A 21,316-nucleotide genomic window follows, 5' to 3' on the forward strand; every position below is an offset into this window, starting at 1 on the left:
CTTGCTCAGGCTGGTCTCGAACTCCTGAGCTCAAACAATCCGCCCGCCTCGGCCTCCCAGAGTGCTAGGATTACAGGCGTGAGCCACCGCGCCCGGCCCATTGTCTTTAATTAATAGGATAATCACTAAAGGTAACTCTGGCTCACAGATCTGCTGAAGTGGTGAACGGTAATTAGTTTAATCTCATTTTTTTCAAATGACAAAAGTGGTTTACAGAAGTTATACTACTAACCATTAAGATTTAAGTCATTTATACAACCACAAGCGACCAGAATGAGACAAAAGATTATGTGATCAAGAAAAACATAGTCTCAATATCCCAGGAAAACTTTAAAGTTATTAAGATAACTAAGACAACTGCTAGCACATATTGAAAACAGCCTTGGTAGCTTCCTAGGAAGTTGGATAATTATGTAAAGTTTTGCCAGCAAACTTTAACATGAGAAAAAAACAACTGCTATAAATATATGTAAGTCAAAGCTCTTTTAATTAATCAACTGTCGAATTAATGAAAAAAAAATCTCAAGACAGTCATTAGTTAATCAATTGAATAGTTCACACATTAAATACAACTTTACTTTTCCCTGATTACTGCTTACAAGGTAAGGAAAAGAAAACTTTTAAGTGGTGAGATCCCAAATAGATTAGATACTTTCAGTAAATTCAACAGATGAAGTTATGAAAATACCTACCAGCTGCCTGTGACTGCATAAAACTCCCTACTCCGGTAAGGTTAATAACAGCAGCTTGCTGAGCAGATAAGGTCTGTTCTTGACTGGTTGAACCTTGTTCAGAACCCTGAATAAAAAAATAATAATGACTTATATAAAAAGGAAAAACAATTTTGAGTTGGTGAAAAGGAATTGGAATTTTTTTTCCTGTATAAGAAAAAACAATATTAGACTAGGTCTTGTAAAAAGAATAATGTAAGGGAAAAACTTCAAAGGTATTTAAAATAAGCAAGAATAAATACAGTATTTTGAAAAAAGAAAACTTTAGTTTTCAGAATTGAATCTGTACTTATTGTTTGCTATATTAATAATCCCTAAAGCTTTTATAAAACCTTATTAAAACAATTTTTTGAAGCCTAAAACATCCTTTGTAAGCTAAACATAGTACTGGAACTTCTAGCCAGCAGAGTAAGTCAAGAAAAGGAAATAAAAGGCATAGAGATTGTAAAAGAAAAAAGAAAACTGTCCTTATTTACAAATGGCACAACTATCTATCTAGGAAATCCGGAGGAATCTATAAAAAAGGTCCTAGAACTAGTAAGTTCTGTAGGATTGCAGAATACAGAATCAACACACAAAAATCAATACTATATACTAGCAACAAACATGTGAAAACAAATTAAAAATAATACCATTCACAATGGCTCGCAAAAAAAAAAACAAAAAACAAACCTCAGGTATAAATCTAACAAAACATATATAGGACTTGTATGCCAAAAACTATAAAACATTGATTTTAGATAGAGACATACTGTTTTCATGGAGTGGAAGACGCACGTAATAAAGATGACAATTCTCCCGCAAACTGATAAATTTAACTCCTTGAAAAATTCCAGCAAGGTGTTTTGTAGATACAGACAAGATGATTCTAAAATTTATATGGAAAAGTAAAGGATCTAGACTAGCTACAACAATTCTGAAAAAGAATGAAGTGGAGAAGACACAGACTTACTACATAATCTACAGTGATCACGACAGTGTGGTATTGACTGAGGAAGACACACAGATCATCAATGCAACAAAACAGAACTCAAAAACAGCCCCACACAAATAGAGCCAAATGACTTCTGAAAGGTGCAAAAGTAATTCAATTGAGGAAGAATAACTTTTTCAACAACTTGTGTTGGAGCAATAGCATATTCACAGGCAAAAAAAAAACAAAACTGTACCTGTAACTCACTTATACAAAAATTAACTGACAATGGATCAAGATTTAAAATAGGGAACTATAAAACTGTCAGAAGAAAACATAGGAGAAAATCTTTGGGACCTAGGGCTAGGTAAAGAATTCCTAGACGTGACACTTAAAGCACATTCTATATAGAAAGAAACTATTAACTTGGACGTCATCAAAATGAAAAACTTTGCTCTGCAAAAGACATTCTTTGATACCACCTAAAATAATGTCAGAAATAACATTTCAGTATAAATGCAAGCTGAACATTTCAAAAGTTATATTTATTTTGAGGGGCCCTCCCTGGGTACAGAAAGAAACTGTACCAAAGAGCACAGAGCTGACAGTAAGGGGACACTCTTAAACTTGAAACCCAGTTTATGAAATGAACAATAGAAAACAGCTGAGCACATCACTTTCATAATAGCTATCATAAAACAATCCCCAAATGCAAAAAAACCCCAGCTGGTACAAATTTCCTCCCTAAAAACACCGACAACCTTAACAAGATTATGAGACACCACCACCAATGGAATTAAATAATCACAAATAAGCTGTAATAATGACTAAACACCTTGAATAAAAAATACAAACACTAAGAAATAAAAAGATTCAGACTAGGGCCGGGCGCAGTGGCTCACGCCTGTAATCCTAGCACTCTGGGAGGCCGAGGTGGGTGGATCGCTCAAGGTCAGGAGTTCGAGACCAGCCTGAGCAAGAGTGAGACCCTGTCTCTACTAAAAAATAGAAAAAAATGATCTGGACAACTAAAAATATACATATATAGAAAAAATTAGCCGGGTATGGTGGCACATGCCTGTAGTCCCAGCTACTCGGGAGGCTGAGGCAGAAGGATTGCTTGAGCCCAGGAGTTTGAGGTTGCTGTGAGCTAGGCTGACGCCATGGCACTCACTCTAGCCCGGGCAGCAAAGCGAGACTCTGTCTCAAAAAAAAAAAAAAAAGATTCAGACTAAAACCAAAAGGATGGAAAAAGGTATACTAAGCTAACATTAATCAAAAGAAGCAAGAACTACTAATAATACCAGAGATAAAGGTCATTTATTAACGATAAGGGGTCAATTAAATAAGATCATGACAATCCTAAATGTGTGTGCACCTAAAAACATAGCCTCAAAAAGTAACCTTCAGCAAAATTGATAGAACCAAAAGGACAGATAGCAATTTCCAGTTTTGGTTAAAGACTTCAACACTTCAGAACATGTAGAAAGAAAGTCAGTATGGATGTAGACGACCTAAACACCACCATTAAATAACTTGACCTAATATAAGCAGTACTGAGAAGGAAATGTGAAACAATAAATGTTTACTTTAGGAAAAAACCTCAATCCAATAATCTAAGCTTCCACTTTAAGAAACTAGACAACTATAATCCAAGAAAATGTTCCAGAAATCAAGACCTGAATCTACACATTAAAAGGATTCACAGGAGAGACATGAAAAGATCGATTCTGACACATATCTAAGTGAAAATATTAGACTTCAAAGATAAACTTTCAGAGCCTCTAAGCAAAATGGTTAAATAAATAAACTTATAAGAGCAAGATAATTAGACTGGTGTCAGATTTCTCAAAAACATACAAAGCAAGTCAATACTAGGAAGCATTTTCAATAAATCTGAAGAAAGAGACCAAAAACTATAGAAGAAGACAGTGAAAAAGCTTCATGACACTGGATTTGGCAATGATCTTCAATATGATACCAAAAGCACAGGCAATAAAAGTAAAAACAGATGAAATGGACTATATCAAAATTAAAAATTTTGTGCAAAGGATACAATCAAAAGAGTGAAAAGGCAACCCATGAATGAGAGAAAATATATGCAAATAATATATCTGAGATATATATATACATAATGTATGAGGAACTAAAATTCAACAATGACAACAAAATAACCTGATTAAAAATGGGCAAAGGACCTGAATAGACTTTTCTCTAAAGAAGATATACAAATGTCCAAGAAGCATATGAAAAGATGTTCCACATCACTAATCATTAAGGAAATGCATATTATTACCTTACACCCATTAGGATGGCTGCTATAAAAAAAAAAAAATGCCCCCAACAACAACCACCACCAGAAAATAAAATGGTGGCAAGGATATGGACACATTAGAGAGAACCTTTGTGCGCTGTTGATAGGAATGATGTAAAATGGTAGAGCCACTATGGAAAACAGTATGGTGCTTCTTAAAAAATTAAAAACAGAATTACCACATGACTCAGCAATCTAATTTCTTGGTACACATCCAAAAGAATTGAAAACAGAGTCTCAAAGAGGTAACTATACCTGTGCTCACACCAGCATTATCCATAATAGCCAAAAGATGGAAGCTACTTAAGTATCCATTAATGCATGAATGGATAAACAAAATATGGTATATATGAATATGGCTCAGCATTAAAAAAGAAGGAGATTCTGACACATGCTACAACATGGATGAATCTTGTTTCACTTTATGCTAAGAAACAAAAGGACAAATAAGCCAGACACAAAAGGATAAAAAAATATATGATTTCGCTTATATGAAGTACGTTGAATGAGTAGTCAAACTCACAGAAACATAAAGTAGAATGGTGGTTGCCAACAGGTGAGAAGGGGAAATGGGAAATTGTTATATACTGGATATAGAGTCAGTTTTGCAAGATGAAGAAGTTCTAGAAATCTGTTGCGTAACAATGTGAATATACTTAACACTACTGAACTGCACACTTAAAAATGGTTAAAATGATAAATTATATGTGTTTTACAGTTAAAAATTTTTTTTTAAATTGAAAGAAAGCAAATCAAGGATTTTATAACCAAACAATCCTTAATGTGTTAAGAATAAAAAAAAAAAAGTTGTGAATGTGTCTTTCCAGAACAATCTACCAGAGGATGAGCTTTATCCAACTAAGACTTGACAGGGAAAACTTGGGCAAAGGGATTAATGGTGAACATTTCATATAATTTAACTGTGAGCTAGAGAAACTCTTGGGGTGGGACTCAGAAATCAGTACTTTTTAGTTTCCCAGATGCTTCCAAAGTGTAGCCAAGGTTTAGATACACTTGTCGTTCCTTCTTCTACTTTAATTTACTGCAGCTCTTATTCAATTTCATTCTGTTTGGCAGTATACAAGCATTTGTTTTTGTCCGTGTTCCCACTGCTCTATGATGTCATAACAGGGACATCTCTACACCAATACCAATAAAATCCTATAAACAGAAAGATGATGACTGCGTAGAAAATACATGGGCCATCAGGGCAAAAAGACCTGGGTTTGAATCCCTGGCTCTGCTGCTCACTGTGTGGCTATTAGCGAGAGTCATTTATCTGACTGAATTCCTACTATGCAAGATGCAGGTGACATCCTCTGTTCATATGGCTGTTTTATTACAAATAGGAACCCAATAACTGAGAGCTACTACTGTTAACAAAGAAAAAATTACAAGAAATGTTTGTTCCAATAAATTAAATAAAAGCACATGAAGTACGCTTGGAATACAAAAAAAAAAATGTTATAAAGTCTATGGTAAAAGCATGTGGAAGGCTAGAAAACCCGTACCTGCTCCCCAGGCTGTTGAGGACTAGAACTTGTGGGCTGCTGAGGTTGCTGCGGTGCGAACTGAGACAGCTGCTGTTGCTGCTGCTGCAGGGTGTTAAAAATGAGTGAACCACCTGGAAGCTATTAAGAATTTCATAAGAATTAACCAATATTATAACCAATTAACCAACATTATTTTTAAACGAAATATTTAAATTTCTTTATTCCACAAATAGTTTTGGAGCATTTACTACGTGTCAGGTACTACTCTAGTCACTGAGGAAATAGGTAAACAAAACCCAAAACATATTGCCTACCCTTAAAAAAATACCTATTTAGAAACAATTTTTTTTTTCTTTTGGAGACAGAGTCTCGCTCTGTTGCCCAGGCTACAGTGCCGTGGCATCAGCCTAGCTCACAGCAACCTCAAACTCCTGGGCTCAAGTGATCCTCCTGCCTCAGCCTCCCGAGTAGTTGGGACTACAGGCATGTGCCACCATGTCCGGCTAATTTTTTCTATATATTTTTAGTTGTCCAGCTAATTTCTTTCTATTTTTAGTAGAGACGGGGTCTCGCTCTTGCTCAGGCTGGTCTCGAACTCCTGAGCTCAAACGATCCTCCCGCCTCAGCCTCCCAGAGTGCTAGGATTACAGGCGTGAGCCACCATGCCCAGCCTAGAAACAATTTTTAAGTGCTACTACTTTGGGCTCCCAAACGTTAATAATCTCAAACGTAAATCTTTCTGCTTCAATAGTTGAATAGCCATCCAGATTTACATACTATTTTTTATTTCACTCTTCTTATATATCAATACAAAAGAGCATTAAATGCATTAGAAAGTAAAAACAAGCTTGGGAATCAGAAATGTGTATTAAGAAAACCTATCCTCCAAAATTTGTTCTAACTTTGCTAAAAATCTAGAAATGCATGAATTTCTATATAACATAGGAGTTCTGAAGCCAAAAAGAAAGTACATTAGATGTCTATATTTAGTTTGGAGATTATAATTTGTTCTGTCATTGTGAATCTAAATTGAATCAAATTAAAGAAAAAAAATGTTTAAGAAGCATCCAGAAACTTCAGGTTAATAATTAAAACAATACTTTCCAAAAGAACCAGAAAACTAATAGCTTTTTCATTTTAAGTTATAGAGATTTAAGTTATGTACTTTGAGGCTCTTAGGAGAATGTTCAAGAAAATACTAGCTATACAGTTTAGATCTGTATAGGTCTCTTTAGGTCAAAATATCCTATATTCTGCACAGCTCACTGTTAGGTAAATTTGGACATAGCACAGATCAATTGTCCCTTTCTCAATCAGTGTATAGTAAATGTAGAAAAATATAATAAATTCATAAGGTGGCCTTATCCTTATTATCAGTGCTCAGACTGATCCTTGAGAGAAATTCCAACAGTAATATGCAAGAAAATAGGCTAAATAAACCAATGTGATCTGTGGTCTTGCCCATATTACAAGTATATTGTTCTGCAATTACAGTCTATGGATACTGACACTGTTTGCATCTTGTATAAGACATAAGTCTTAAGTGTTAGCTGTAATGAATTTCTCAATTGTTACTCCTAAATACCAGGTTGGTTGACCTGTTTGTTCCCAATAATCCATAGTTCTACCATTTCATATCTTCAGATCTTTACATTCATATCTATCTTTAAGTTCTCTATATAATTCTATCCATTTTCCAAACAACTAGCTTCATACCTTATTCTTTCTTTAAATTAAAGGACTTAGCACATAAACCCAGAAATATGGCAAATTTATGTGCCATAAAACCTCTATCTTCTACCTTTATGAGTATGTTGACACTGATAATATATATAAGAAAAGCAAAGCCTCATCGTTAGATACGTAACTATAATCCAACAAGCATTTACTGAATGATTATTAGGTGCCTGCCCCTATGTTAAGAAATCATACTCTCCTCAGGAAAAGATTACATACTTATTTTTAAAATCTCCATTCAAGCACAAAATCTACTGCAAGTAACAGTGTTTATATAAAATTATCTGTTGGGAGAGCAATTATTTTATAAGTATATCCACTATTACTGTTGTAAGCAAGTATCCTCCTTGGAAGGTGTCAATCCTCCCCAGTGGAACAGCTAGTTGATTAGGCAGGGCTGCTAGAGCCAATGAAAGTGTGGTATATAGAATGTTGATTCTTCCTCAGTATCCACCTGACCACATAAAGGTACCAACAGGAACCATACCCTTAGAAGATTCTGAACATAACTCAAAATTTCAAATGCTGACATATAGAGATACACATTTTTTAGGAAAAAAATCAAAGTATAAAAACTTTAATCAAAAGCAGTGTTTCAGGTTTACCTGGAGTAGATTCAAGGGTCTGAGACTTGAAGTATTTTTTAAACCAAATGGAACACCTGTCAAATAAAACTCATGGTTATAACAGAATTGAAACTTTATTACATATGAAAATAACTTATACTTAGTATATTTAAGTACATTTTATGTACTCTCTGCACAGATATGCTTATTTTCCATACTTTTAAAATATCTTAAAAACAATAAACCATTTTCGTCAATATTTATCAATACTGAGATTTTACTCAAAGATGTGGAGTACCACAAGTACATTATATTCTATATCTCAGAAACTGAGACTTCTTTTCACTATTCTGACTGCTGGCTGAACAAAGAATAAGCTAGAATTATTAGGACACCATGAATATAATAAAACTCACTGTTGTGCAAATACATTTCAGGTACTGTCATCTATTTACATTTCTCAGCACCACATAGTATACTATAATAATACCTCTAAGAAGTGGTGTGTTCTATGCTTTTTTTTTTTTTTTAACTACAAATGCCAATATTCAGAATGCTAAACAATATTGAATTTTATGTGTAACGATCAAAACCCAAAGTCAGGAAACAGTGCTCTGTTAATTCTGACCTTATTCCTAAAAATCTGTGATGCAACACAGAACATATTGTAAAGCTGGGGGTGAAAAACTTTTTCAGTAAAGCCCCAGAATGTAGGCTTTGAGGGCCACATGGGGTGGGGAACCTGAGGCCTTGGGGCCACATGTGGCCTTGTGGATCCTTCAGTGCAGCTTTTTGATTGAATCCAAATTTTATAAAACACATCCTTTTAATAAAGGGATTTGTTTTGAGAAGCTTGGATTTGGTTGAGGTGTCACACTTAGGGATCTGGAGGGTCACATGTGGCCTTGAGGCTGTAGGTTTCCCACGCCAGCCAGGTGACCCTGGTCTTAAAGTATATTTTGCTCCTTAACAAAATATATATCTAGTCCTCTCTATCAGATAATTTTATTAAAAGAAAAAGATGTGAGGCAAGAAATTCACAGGTGATACTACTGAAGCCTTGTTTAAAAAACTGAAAAATATAATCAGATTGAAATATGATGAAATTGATATTCCTCTTAGGAAAAATTCTTATAAAAAGTGGCTCAACTCCCTTTTAAAGTATTAATAGATGACATCTGTATGATGCTTTCTAGCTTACCAAAGGCACTTTTATTATACTTCATTTATTTCTCTTAAGCTCCAACTGAAGATATTTTTACATTAAAGGGAGAAAAATTAAGTGACTTCTCTAAGGCCCCACAGTTTACAACTGAAGCCATGTGTAACTGCTACAAGTGGTAGAGTTACATATAAACGTAAATACTCTAAATTCAAGATTTGATTCTATTTCCAGGGCTTTTGCCAACAGAGTCATTTAACATTTATGCTTGTTAAAATAAGAACAGTAGCTAGAAGTAGGAAATCATAACATGTTAATATGTTTCATTATATTCTTTGGGTTCTCTTATAATTCATAGAAAGTTTTTGTTTTTGTTTTTTTTGTTTCAGCATATTATGGGGTACAGATGTTTAGGTTATGTATGTTGCCCTTGCTCCCCCTCCCCCCCAACATAGAAAGTTTTTTTGTTTGTTTTTATTTGTTTGTTTGAAGAAGGGCTTCACTGTCACCTAGGCTGAAGTGCAATGGTGCGATAAGATCACAGCTCATTGCAGTCTTCAACTCCTGGGCTCAAGGGATTCTCCTACCTCAGCCTCCCGAGAAGCCAGGACTACAAGTGTGCAACACTATGCCCAGCTAATTTTTATGTTTTTATATTTTGTAGAGACAGGGCCTCACTATGTTGCCTAGGCTGGTCTTGAATTCCTGGCCTCTAGCGATTCTACTTCAGCCTCCCAAAGTCCTGAGATTATAGGCATGAACCACTGCCTGCAGCCCATAGAAAGTTTTTGATAATTTTTTCTTATTATGTTGTTTTTCCTGTTAAATTTTTCCTCAGTAGTAAGAAATTGAATTGTTCCAAGATACTACAATGTATTCTTTTAAAGAGCATCAAAAAAAAAAAAAGCAAAAGTGATTATTAACTATTTTGTAATAATAATGCTTATCATGTCTCAGGCACAGTAGTACATCATCTGCATGTATGCATTTAATCCTCATAACTTTGAGTTATTATCACTATCCCCATTTTATTTACAAGAAAATGAAGCACAAAAGGATCTTTCCTAAGATTACACAAAGAGTGAGTTGCACAACTGGGATTCAAACTGACGTAATCCGGGTCTAGAATCTAGGCTTTTAACTGCCATGCTGTGTTGCCTCTCCTGTATGATGTACATTTTTAAAATACATTTATTTTTCCTGGAACATGACTGTACTGACAACAATAAGGCTACGAAAATTAATTTTATTACAATGTTTGGAAAGTAAAAGATAATTTGCACAGATTCACAGGCTTACCAAGTTTCTTCACAGAAGCTGACTGCTAGATGGTTTTTGATTCAAATATCAGAATTTTAAAGGCTTTTGAAATTAAATACCTGGGATATAATACTCCATGAAATAATGATATTACATGCCTTTAGTAATACCTTAAAATAACATTTTTACTTTAGAATGTACTTTACTTTTTTAGAGGTTATTATTTCCAACATTCTGACCTGCTTGAGAAGCTGCCTGCATCGCACTGGGCAATGCATTTGGTAGCAGACCTCCCGAGGGTAGAAGTCCACTCAAGTTTATTCCTGCAGGAGTTATGGCACCAGTGTTACAGCCCAGCATTGGGTTTGAACCACTCATCAAAGCCTGGGCTCCACTGCAGGAGAATAAAACAAAGCATTAAACTTCCACTGTACAAGGAAAAATCAGTAACACAATTCCTTGGATTAAAAACAAACTACGGAACAAATACAATCAGTTATTTCTGCCTTAAATATCAATTTCTAGGCTCAGTCTCATTTTAATGCCAAAAAGTGACAGCAAGGTTAGCTAAAATGAAGTACTGAGTGTTTATCAAGGTTAAAATGTAATTTGGGAAAGTAAAGTGTTAACCGAAGAACTAAAAGATGATAACACAGAGGGTAAACAGAAAAATCCAAGCTGCCGTCAGTGTGAAGTATCATCTCAGTGCACTTAATAGATGTGTTACATAAAATGAAAACACACATGTCAGGCAGCTTCTGTCCATATCTAAAGTATTCTTTTGCGATTTGTGCAATATGCAATTTAAGAATTCATTTAGATTGGTGACAAAATCTTTAAAAAAAAAAAAAAAAACAGGACATCAATGCAAACTTACCAAACAGAGCCCACTACATTGATGAAGTTAAGTCCAGTAGAGTTTGCCATGACCTGGGTGGCCGTAGTTCCTGTAGTTATAGATGTTACCATGGTGGAAAGAGGAATGGTCGTTACAGGCATTGCCTGGCTCAGAGACCTTTGCTGCTGAGCAAACTGAGTTAACAAAGTGGGCTGAGGGGTGAAGCCTGAATCTTGGGGAGTAGGGGTGGCTGAAGGGGTACTAGGAGTTGAGCTCTGAGCATCAGGAGGGTGTGGGGTCGATGAAGGGGTTGGTGTAGGAGTAGATGGCTTAGGAGTTCCAGATCCTGCTCATTGAGAAAAATAAAAATTGCTAGTTTGTTATAAATGGCCAGTCCTTTTTAAAATAAGGTTAATGGAATCTTACTTAGCACTGACAATTTGTTCCAGTTTTTTTTATAAGCAGTTAACTGCAAGTGTTAATATCTACACAATACATGAGTGTTGCTACACTCAATTACAATTAAGGATGCAGTATATCACCTAAAAATCCCATTAGAGATGTTATTACCATAACAGTAAAATTATACATTTGTATTCTACCACAATACCCATTTAAAAGTTTGTTTCCTACATGCTGCCTTTAGCCTAAAAAGTTCAAAAGTAATTCAAAGTAATTTGTTATTCACGATTTTACTAATTCAAGACTTCATTTAAAAATATTGCTTATTTAGTGTAACAGTCTGAGATGAACTATGAACATATTTAATAAATTACATGTGGTTAACAATCGTATTTGGCACCTAAATATACATGTTTAATTCCTAACACATCAAAGTTTATCCTGACAAACAATTTACAAAAAACAGTAATAAAGCAAATATTTGATAGATAATACTGCATCTTTAACAGTAACTGTGTACTTCTGTTTAAATGTAGAATGTATAGAAAATCTGTTGTGAATGAAGTATGCACAGTTTATCAATTTTTTAAAAAAAACAAAAACAAAAAACAAAAACCAAAAAAGTAAAACCAAAAGCTCTTGAGGTGTTTTCTTTTTTAGCTTTCATGTCCTGCAGAAAGAAAGGAAAGAAATGTGAATGTCCAGAAGCTGTCACTCAACCCTTACTTAAAGTAACAACTGTGTGCAGTAGATTACCATAATCCATACCCACAACATAAGAAGTGTGAATAAGACTTTCAGAAAATTTATATATTTTTCTTTGTGCAAAACAAGAAGGCAGAAAAATTACACCTTTTGAGCTATCAAGATGAAGATGTTTTTATCTAATGCGAAGACCACCCTATCACTGTGCAGTGTACTAAAACTTTCAGCACACATTAGTTACCTACAAAAAATCTAAAAAACTGGAATGCTTTTTTCCCCCACATTGGTACCTAAAATATTCAGATATTTACTAATTTGAAGAAATTCTTCCCAACTAATGCTAGCATTCTTGTATAACTCTTCTTGATGTTTTTTTTAAAAAAAAGTATTCAGTAGTAAAAATTACACTTTAATATCTTCAGAATAATGCTTTATGATCATCATCACATTTAGTAACTGACAACAATTTATAAAAGAGTGTAGGAGTGTTTTTGAAATACTGGTTTTCAGTTTATTGTATCAGCACCTTGGAACTAGTTGGCTTTTTACATATACAAAGATAGGACCTGCAGCAACAACTCTTATGACATTTTTTTCATATCAGCCACATAGTTTACATAGAATGTAAAATGATCCTAGGGTACACTGGGATAAAAAATATTTTGAAATCTTACTGCCACATGTAACTACCAGATTATTGTTTTAAGGAGATGTGTAGGTTGTAAGTCTATAAGAAAGGTATACACAGAGTGCATACATAGATACAGAAAAACAAGTACAATTACAATAAAGACATAATACATACAATCAACAAGAGCTCTGCCTGAAGCTTCTCGCAACTTATACATTTTGGGTACACAGTACATTCAGATTTCACTAATTCACAGGTCGAAAAAAGCTGTCTTAAGAAACATTAATGCAAAAGCTTATGAAGACTTAATGAAGAATATAAGTTATGACTCACTTTGTGATGAGCTGGCAGGTGACAGGGCAGCTGGAGAAAGCATGCTAACTTGACTGAGATCCACAGATGACTTCCGAGAAAGACTCGGTGGCTTGGAAGAAGGAGGAGGAGTCGGAGATTTAAGAAAGCTGCTTGCCTGTTGTGGTGTAAAATAGTTACCTAGAAGAAGAATATAAGTTATTTTCTAGGTTATTATTCAAAATTTTATGAATTGCACAAATGGAAATAGGAGCAAAGTCTTAAAAAGAGATTACTTTTGTATAATATCTCTTACTCTAGATTATAAAAAACTAAGAAATGTAATACCTGAGGAACTATTTCCTGAGCTTGAGGGAAGTTTGATGGGTGGGGGTCGATGTTTTACTCCCTTCCCCAACACGGAAGACTGAACGGACACGGTCTCAGGCTGCTTAAAGACAATGACATTAAGCATACTTGTTAAATACCACTATAATTCCCAGATGAAAACACACAATTTACAACTGCAAAATACTCTTAGTGGTTATAGATTGAATATTATTACAGAGGAACATAATTTCACATGAGCCCTACAAAATATATTACAGTAAATACAAAGGCTGAGAACATTTCTGAGTAATACGGTGGGGAGAAAGAATCTGAGAGAGAAGGGCAGAGTAAGATGAATGCAAAGTTCCCACCCTTCTATGTCTATCTTTTCCAGGAAAATAACAATTATTGAAGCCAGATGACTAGAACATGGGTCATTACACTCTTCTCTCTACCTTAGTGGACATTAAAAAATTTCTATTATAAAAAGTTGAATAAAAAAAGTTAAAAGTAAAAATAAAAATAAACAATACCCCCACCTCTCAAAAAATGATGCTTAACATTTCTCAGATTCCTTGAGAAACAATTAGACACAAAAAAGTAACAGTAATAAACACACTTCTGTTTCTTTCCCTGGAGAAAGTTGACTCAGACTGGCTGAGCCACTGGAGCTATGTGACATCTTGACTGGACATTTGGCTTCATTCTGGACCAATTCCTGGTACTGATTAACTACCCTGAAATATTAAGGGAAAATAGGTAAAGATTAGCTAACCCTGTTTTAAACACAAATTTATTATATAAGAAATAATGACTTACTGAGAAAAAAATGTTCCATCAAAATTAACACAAAAATTTAAATTAGGCAATTTATCTTTATGTTTAACACATATTTTTCTAACTTTTTCAGTAGCAAGCTAATGTTTAAAACATTTTGCTAGATAACAGCCTAAAGATATACTTTCGATATCTTATTTCTAATACAGAAATTTCAGGGATTATTTAATCAATAAGCAGCCAAAGAAAAAAATACTGCCTTTCTCTTAGATTCTGAGTAATGTATTACCTAGAAATTATCTTCGTTATAGCAGATATGTCTAAGTTTTTATATTTAAAACAAAACTGTATTTTAAGCATTATTATTATTTTGGTTTCTTAATTTCATGAAAAAATATCCTAGGTTATTAAGAACATAGGAAAAATACAATCAGTCCCCCAAATCTCATTCTATGAAAACAATCATTCTTTTTCTTTTTTTTAGACAGAGTCTCGCTCTGTCGCCAGGGCTAGAGTGCCATGGCGTCAGCCTAGCTCACAGCAACGTCCAACTCCTGGGCTCGAGTGACCCTCCTGCCTCAGCTTCCCGAGTAGCTGGGACTACAGGCATGCGCCACCATGCCGGGTAATTTTTTCTATATATTTTTAGTTGTCCAGCTAATTTCTTTCTATTTTTAGTAGAGACGGGGTCTCGCTCTTGCTCAGGCTGGTCTTGAACTCCTGACCTCGAGTGATCCTCCCGCCTTGGCCTCCCAGAGTGCTAGGATTATAGCGTTAGCCACCACGGCTGGCCTAAAACAACCATTCTTAATAGTTTGGTTATCACACTCTTTCAAACATTTTCCCAGAATCACAGGTTTTTAAAGTTGGAAAGAACCCTAAAGATTCTAATTGTACAGCTGAGGCCCATAAATACTAAATGTTGTATGTTTGACCAGTTAATGGCAAAACTAAAGTCAAAGTTTCTGACTCCTAATGGAGTAGTCTCTATCTTATAGGGGTGAAAAGTTTTTCATATCCTTTCTGACCAAAAATAAAGATGCAAATATTTTTACCTCTCAGCATCAGTCTTTGATCCAATAATAAACCTAAAATGTTTAAAAAAAAAAAAAAAAGGAGAGAAATATTAGGTTAAGAGTTGTCTTAAGAAGCTCTGGAATTACTTTTGAAGTCCTCCATATTTCAGTCACAGAAATTTTATAAGTTGATATTAAATCTACCAAGATATTATGTGAAAAAAGTTAAAAATACATTTGAACTTATGAAACAATGACCAAGTTTTGCATGCATTATGAAATAAGCATGTGAATAATTTAGCAGATTTAACTTAAGGGAGATTTATTTTGGGCAAAATTTATTTATCAGAATATAAATCTGGGCTGAAAGCTACAAAGTGCTATATACCCTTTACAAGTGTTGACCCTACAGCAAAATCACTGAACTACCATGTACAAGGCCTTGGCCTTCCTCTCACTTTAATCTTTGATTTTAGAAGTTATTACATATGCCCACATAACAGGACCTTAGAATATATTTCAGACAAGGAAGATAGTTTATCACCAATTCAAATAAAATATCTCTACCAAGTCTTTTTAAAGAGTTTGACATTTATATGATTTCCTAACAGATTAAAATAGTGAGTTTGTCTATTTTTTAATTACCAATTTGAATGATCATCTGTGGAGAAGCTGAAATATAAAATGTAAAAAAAAAAAAAACTTGGTTAATGCAACTCAAACTTTAACTTTAGAGTTTTTAACTAAAGTATTTTATAAATAGGGAAGAATGACTGGAGGATAATAAATGCAGCATTTTTGCAGTGACTCTGATATAAAGGCAAACATTTCAATTCGCTTCCTGTCAATCAAGTTAATCAGTTTGCTTTTTGGACTGATTTTCTTTTTTCATGAGAGAACCCATATTACCCCTGTATTCTAGAAAAGTTAATAAATTTAAAATGACCAATGTATGTCTTTAAAAGTGAAAGATTTTTTTAAAATATAAGTAATCAAAATACCTGATCTTTGTATACAAAAATAAAAACTGGTACTGTACAAAAATTAGCTAAGGATTCCCTGACTGCTACTATTTCCTCTTGACTTTTAGCTAGGTATGGGTGAGGTTACTCTTTAAATTTGAGTTTCTACTACAGTTTCAATTAGTATTTTGTGTAAGTAAAGGCTTTACAAACAATTTCATGTAAACCCGATTCTTGCCCTTTTCTGCTGAGCTCCTTTTTTTCCCCTTCTTTTGAAAACAGCATCAAATTGATTAGAAAACAAAACTAATAATAAAAACAAAATACTGATATCCTATACTAAATACACATAATTCATATTTTTGGAAGATGAACTATATGTATTTCTAGGGCCAATAACTATATTAAGCACTGAGTCTGTCTCTTTATCCACAGTTGTGAAATACCAATGATCTCTTAACATTTATAGCAAACATGCTTCCCATTTAAATATAGTTGCCCGAATACTTCCTGCTTACACAGAGTTTAAAGTCTTAAGTGCCATAAATATACCAACAAGGATATCACAGGAATATCCTTCAAAGTAAGAATAAAAATAATTATACCACAGCGTTTTTTTTAAAAAAGAAATTATATTTTAAATAACTCTTGGACAACATGGTATATGATTTAAGCTTACATAGGTACACTACCAAATCTAATTGGTATGTTTAGCAAATGAATGCCCAAAGGGAAATTTTTATTCACTAATGGTTCATCAGTAGTTGCTAGATAAATTCTGGATGTCTGATTTTGTCAGAAGTATTTAACAGAACTCACTGTGATGGAGACACTTGGCTGTCACTTTCTTCATCTGCTTTACATGGCTGTATTTTACCATAGTAAAGTGGATCACCAAGTGACTGTAAGATGGTCAGCTTTGTTTTCTGATATTGACTGCCAGCTTCACATTCAAATACATAATCATCTTTTACATCCTGAAAAAGACAGAGCACCCCAAATAAATGCCTTCTCACGTAAGCAAGCAATCAGCATTAGTAAAAATTGGGACTAAATGACAAACTTGTATCTGATAGTATGAAGACACGGCCCTCAGGCTATAAAGATGTTTAAGACTGCCTGAAAGAATAAAGCACGGGATAATAGTTTTTTTTAAATGTATACACACTAAACGTGCATCTAATAAAGCATTAACATATACCATCAAGTATAAACATAGAATATTAATATCTCATTAAATACATTATGCATATTAATATATGTGTTGAAAATCCTAACAGTAAACATTTATTAAACATTGTTCTCAGCACTCTACAAGTACTGCCTCATAATCTTCACCACATCGTGATGCTCTGTACTGTTATTATTTCCATATTAGAGGTGAGAGAACCGAGCAGAGAGAGGTTAAATGATTTCACTGGGGTCATACAAAGAGCCAGTAGTCCATCCCCCAGCTGCTGTCCCTGTCCCTCATGCTATCCCACCCCTTCACGCTCAGCAGGGCTATACAAGATTCTTTTTTACATGGTACTTTTGAAGAGTTCCAACGGTGGTTTTTTTTTTTTTTTAGCTAATCGAGCTTGAAACAAATACAGAATTTCATACTGGAAATGTGAATTGCAAATATTAAATAATATTAAGAGGAAAAAATTTTCAAAAGCAGATCTGTTTCTATTTGTCTGCTTTTGCTACCATACATAAAAAACATCTCTCATCATTTCACTTTGGGGGTTCACCTAATTTAACATATTATGACTATTTCTCCCTTTAAGAAGTTACTATTATAATTAGGGAAACTTACACAAAACATCTCTGTTAAGAGACATCCTTAGAAGAATTTACTAATTTGAAACAGAAAACAAATCAGAACTATCAATATGCAAACCAAAAGAAATGCTGTTCTGCATTAAAATTGCTCTTTAAAACAGAAACCATACTTTTATTAAGAAAAAAAAAAAGTTATTTCTTCTTGTAATTCACTGAACCCTCAGAAAATCCTTTTTAAAAAAGATCCTAAACTATGGCAATTGCACTTTATGTTTAATAATGAATTCAAATCCCAGATTAGAAACAGCATCATTAGAAACATAGGCAATGATCTTACATGGGCTGGCCAGACTGTTGGTTGTGAGTCATCAGATTTGATAGACTTTTCTACTTTAGCATATTTTTCCACCTAAACAATCAAATAAAGAGACACCAGATAAAATGGAATCAGTATTCTAACCAAACAGAACAACACAAGTAACTCAAAAATACAATATACTTATTAGCACAGGAATTCTTGAATCACTAATATCACCAACTACTTATGGTTAAGTTTAAAACTCTTCTGATATGTTCAGTTAAAACAACTTTAAAATAGACAGCAGAGACTGAGAAGGCTGAGTAGGAGGGGGGAGGATGAAGAGAAGCAGGTTGAAGGGTACAAACACAGAGTAAGATAAAAGGAATAAATTCAAAGTCTGATAACAGAGTAGGATGGCTATACTTTAAAAAATGTAATGCATTCAAGTGATGGACACCCTGAATACCGATTTGATCACTACTATGCACTATGCACATGTAACAAAATTTCACATGTACCCCATAAATTCACACAAATAAAAAGAATCATCCAAAAAAAAAAAACCCCACTTATTATTTGAAATTTAGGTTATTTGTATTTTTAGCTATAAGCAACACTATACTAAAACCATCCTTATACAAATACATTTGTGTGCATCTTAATTTCCCTAAAATAAATTCCTAAGTGTTCAAAAAAAAAAAAAAAACCCACCAATTTTAATATAAACAAAATTAAACAAATAAATGTAATAAACACAGCTGGCTTTTCTGGATGGTGCCTGTTTTTATTTTTTTCCACCATAAGCTGACATTACATTTGTCCTTCAGAGCTCTTCTGTTAGGAAAATTAGAATGTCAGAGATACAAGAATCAAGATCTTTTCCTTTTGGCAAAGTTTTTAATGGAACAGGAATTGTCATGTAACAGTGGGGACAAAACTAAAGGAGACAAGGGAAAATACAATATTAAAGTTGATAAAATTTTTTGAATGTTTTCCACTTTCTAGTCAGACTTCAGCCATATACTCCATATGTCCTAAGCATCTATACGAATCAAATGTTCTCATCTTTATTGGTAACCATGATCTTAAGAGTATTTTAGATTCATCTGGGTACCTATAAAAAATACAAATTTTAATGTCCCACCCACTGGAGACCATGACTAAGTAGGCAGGTCTTAAATGAGGCTTAAAATCTATGTTTAACTGATATGCTAGGTGGTTCTTCTTATTAAGGTAGACTGAGAAATTTGTTTTAGCGCCTTGCCACTCAAAGTGTGGTCTGTGGACTCCAGCACCACGTAACTTGGAGATGTGAGAACTGCAGCATCTCAGGCCTCAGACCAGACTTGCAGAATGGGAATCTACAATTTAACAAGCTCTCCAGGTGATTTGTATGTACGTTAAAGTTTCGCATGTACTGTTTTAGATATCCAGCCTGCTCTCCAAAGCTAAATTCTTCTACCTTTCAGTATTTATACTAAACTTCTAGGCTCAGGTTGTATTCCTTGAGGAGCAGCACATAAGCTACCAAAAGACCTCGAGTAGTATATACAGTCTACTGATGTTTTTGGCTTTGTGCTCTGCATAATTTTTTTTTTTAAGTTATAGCTAGTAAGAATAGTACATGTGCTAGCCTGGAAAAGGTACAAGAAACAACAAAATCTGTGAAAATAACTAAACAATTATAAAGACTTGCATGAATAATAAATAAGAACACAGGAGAAACAAATAGGAAAATAAATTATACAACCTCTCATCAGAATATCCCTCTCCTGTCTTCAAACATTTATAGTTCATGTACATTACGGATCAGTAAAGAATACCACCCAAGGTTCCTATTCTTGGTCACTGTTCCAGTATTATTAATCTTTGAATTAACCAGTTTGAGGCAAGAAGCATTATTAGGAAACTATGAGGAAATATTACACAAAGAAAAAAGGGGAATTTCATGTGTATTATGTAATATATACCATATTATTTTTTTGTTTACTATTCCTGCTCTAAACACAGTAAGATATTAAAAGGTCATGTTCTTACATAACTTAATGTGAAAGAAGAATATACGGCTTCCAAAAATGACCAATTGATTTTTTGAAAAAAGTCATTTTGTTTTTAAAAGACTTAAGTTTCTTTGTTTTCTCAAGGTATAAACTACCTAATAGTAAAACTTAGGAACTTTATCTGAAAATTCATGAACTGACTCACATCCACTTCAGAAGGTATGGCCAAATTACAGGGACTCCGTTTCCACATATCTACACACTGAAAAATTAAAAACAGTATAAATACACCAAATATTCAAAATGAGGCAAGCTTTTTGGTGTAATAATAAGCTTCATTTAAAAAACATATACTTACATTTCCTGCTTTAGAAATTTTGAGGTCATAATGCTGACCTGCTTTTCTTTCCTTCCTTTTTTGTAAGAAATCAAGTAATCTCAGCTGAGGAGGAGGTGGACAGTGAGACAGATCCTGCTGCCGATTCAGAGAGGACCTGGAATATCTCTTAAAACACCTGAAATATTAAGAAATTTGAACTAAACAAAGTTAACAAAAGACACTCATATATGTGGATTTAAACTAGCACACACTGAATATGTAATTAAATCACAAATGTTTATAGAATACCACATGCCAAGCAACGTCTTAAACACGCTGGTGAAATAAAAATGAACAAGTGGAACAAAATTCCCACCACCATGGAGCTGACAGTCCAGAGGGGGAAGAAACATTCATAAGTAAACAGATATGATAACTTAAGATTTCAGACAGCAATAGGTGGTAAGAGAATACAGTATTTCAGTAAGGGATAGGGAGGGCAACATTAGGGAAGGGAAGAGAGGGAAGGAAAGAACTCTGATGAAATCACATGTGAGCCCAGACAGGAATGGTAAGAAGAAACTAGCTATGGAAAGACTGGGGTTGGGGGTTAGGGGAGACAACTTCTGGTATCCATCCAATATAGGCATGTAAGACTCTGAAATTGCCACTCCATTCTAAGAAGTGAAAATGCTGAATAAACTGAAAATTTAACAATTCTTAGATCCATCAAAGATATGGAGTCATAGGGCAAACCACTGCCCCTAAATCTGGAGAGATCACCAGATGAATGTAGAGCAT

At 34.1% G+C, this 21,316-nt stretch overlaps 1 protein-coding gene across 1 annotated transcript in view; it reads right to left on the bottom strand.

Annotated features, from left to right (window-relative positions):
* The window catches only part of SUPT20H (suppressor of Ty 20 homolog (S. cerevisiae)), a 66,580-nt gene that overhangs the window by 5,627 nt on the left and 39,637 nt on the right, over window positions 1–21,316 (bottom strand). Inside the window, exons 9-22 of the mRNA XM_012644048.1 lie at window positions 20,555–20,711; window positions 20,402–20,458; window positions 18,233–18,304; window positions 16,948–17,105; window positions 15,812–15,838; window positions 15,206–15,238; window positions 13,993–14,110; window positions 13,392–13,494; window positions 13,086–13,244; window positions 11,054–11,123; window positions 10,416–10,570; window positions 7,794–7,849; window positions 5,470–5,589; window positions 693–798 (exon numbers count right to left, since the gene is read on the bottom strand). Coding sequence (XP_012499502.1) covers window positions 693–798; window positions 5,470–5,589; window positions 7,794–7,849; window positions 10,416–10,570; window positions 11,054–11,123; window positions 13,086–13,244; window positions 13,392–13,494; window positions 13,993–14,110; window positions 15,206–15,238; window positions 15,812–15,838; window positions 16,948–17,105; window positions 18,233–18,304; window positions 20,402–20,458; window positions 20,555–20,711 — 1,391 coding nt within the window. The remainder of the gene's footprint in view (window positions 1–692; window positions 799–5,469; window positions 5,590–7,793; window positions 7,850–10,415; window positions 10,571–11,053; window positions 11,124–13,085; window positions 13,245–13,391; window positions 13,495–13,992; window positions 14,111–15,205; window positions 15,239–15,811; window positions 15,839–16,947; window positions 17,106–18,232; window positions 18,305–20,401; window positions 20,459–20,554; window positions 20,712–21,316) is intronic.

Source organism: Propithecus coquereli, unplaced genomic scaffold, assembly GCF_000956105.1.
Source record: "Propithecus coquereli isolate 6110/MARCELLA unplaced genomic scaffold, Pcoq_1.0 Scaffold205, whole genome shotgun sequence".
Classification (NCBI taxonomy): domain Eukaryota; kingdom Metazoa; phylum Chordata; class Mammalia; order Primates; family Indriidae; genus Propithecus; species Propithecus coquereli.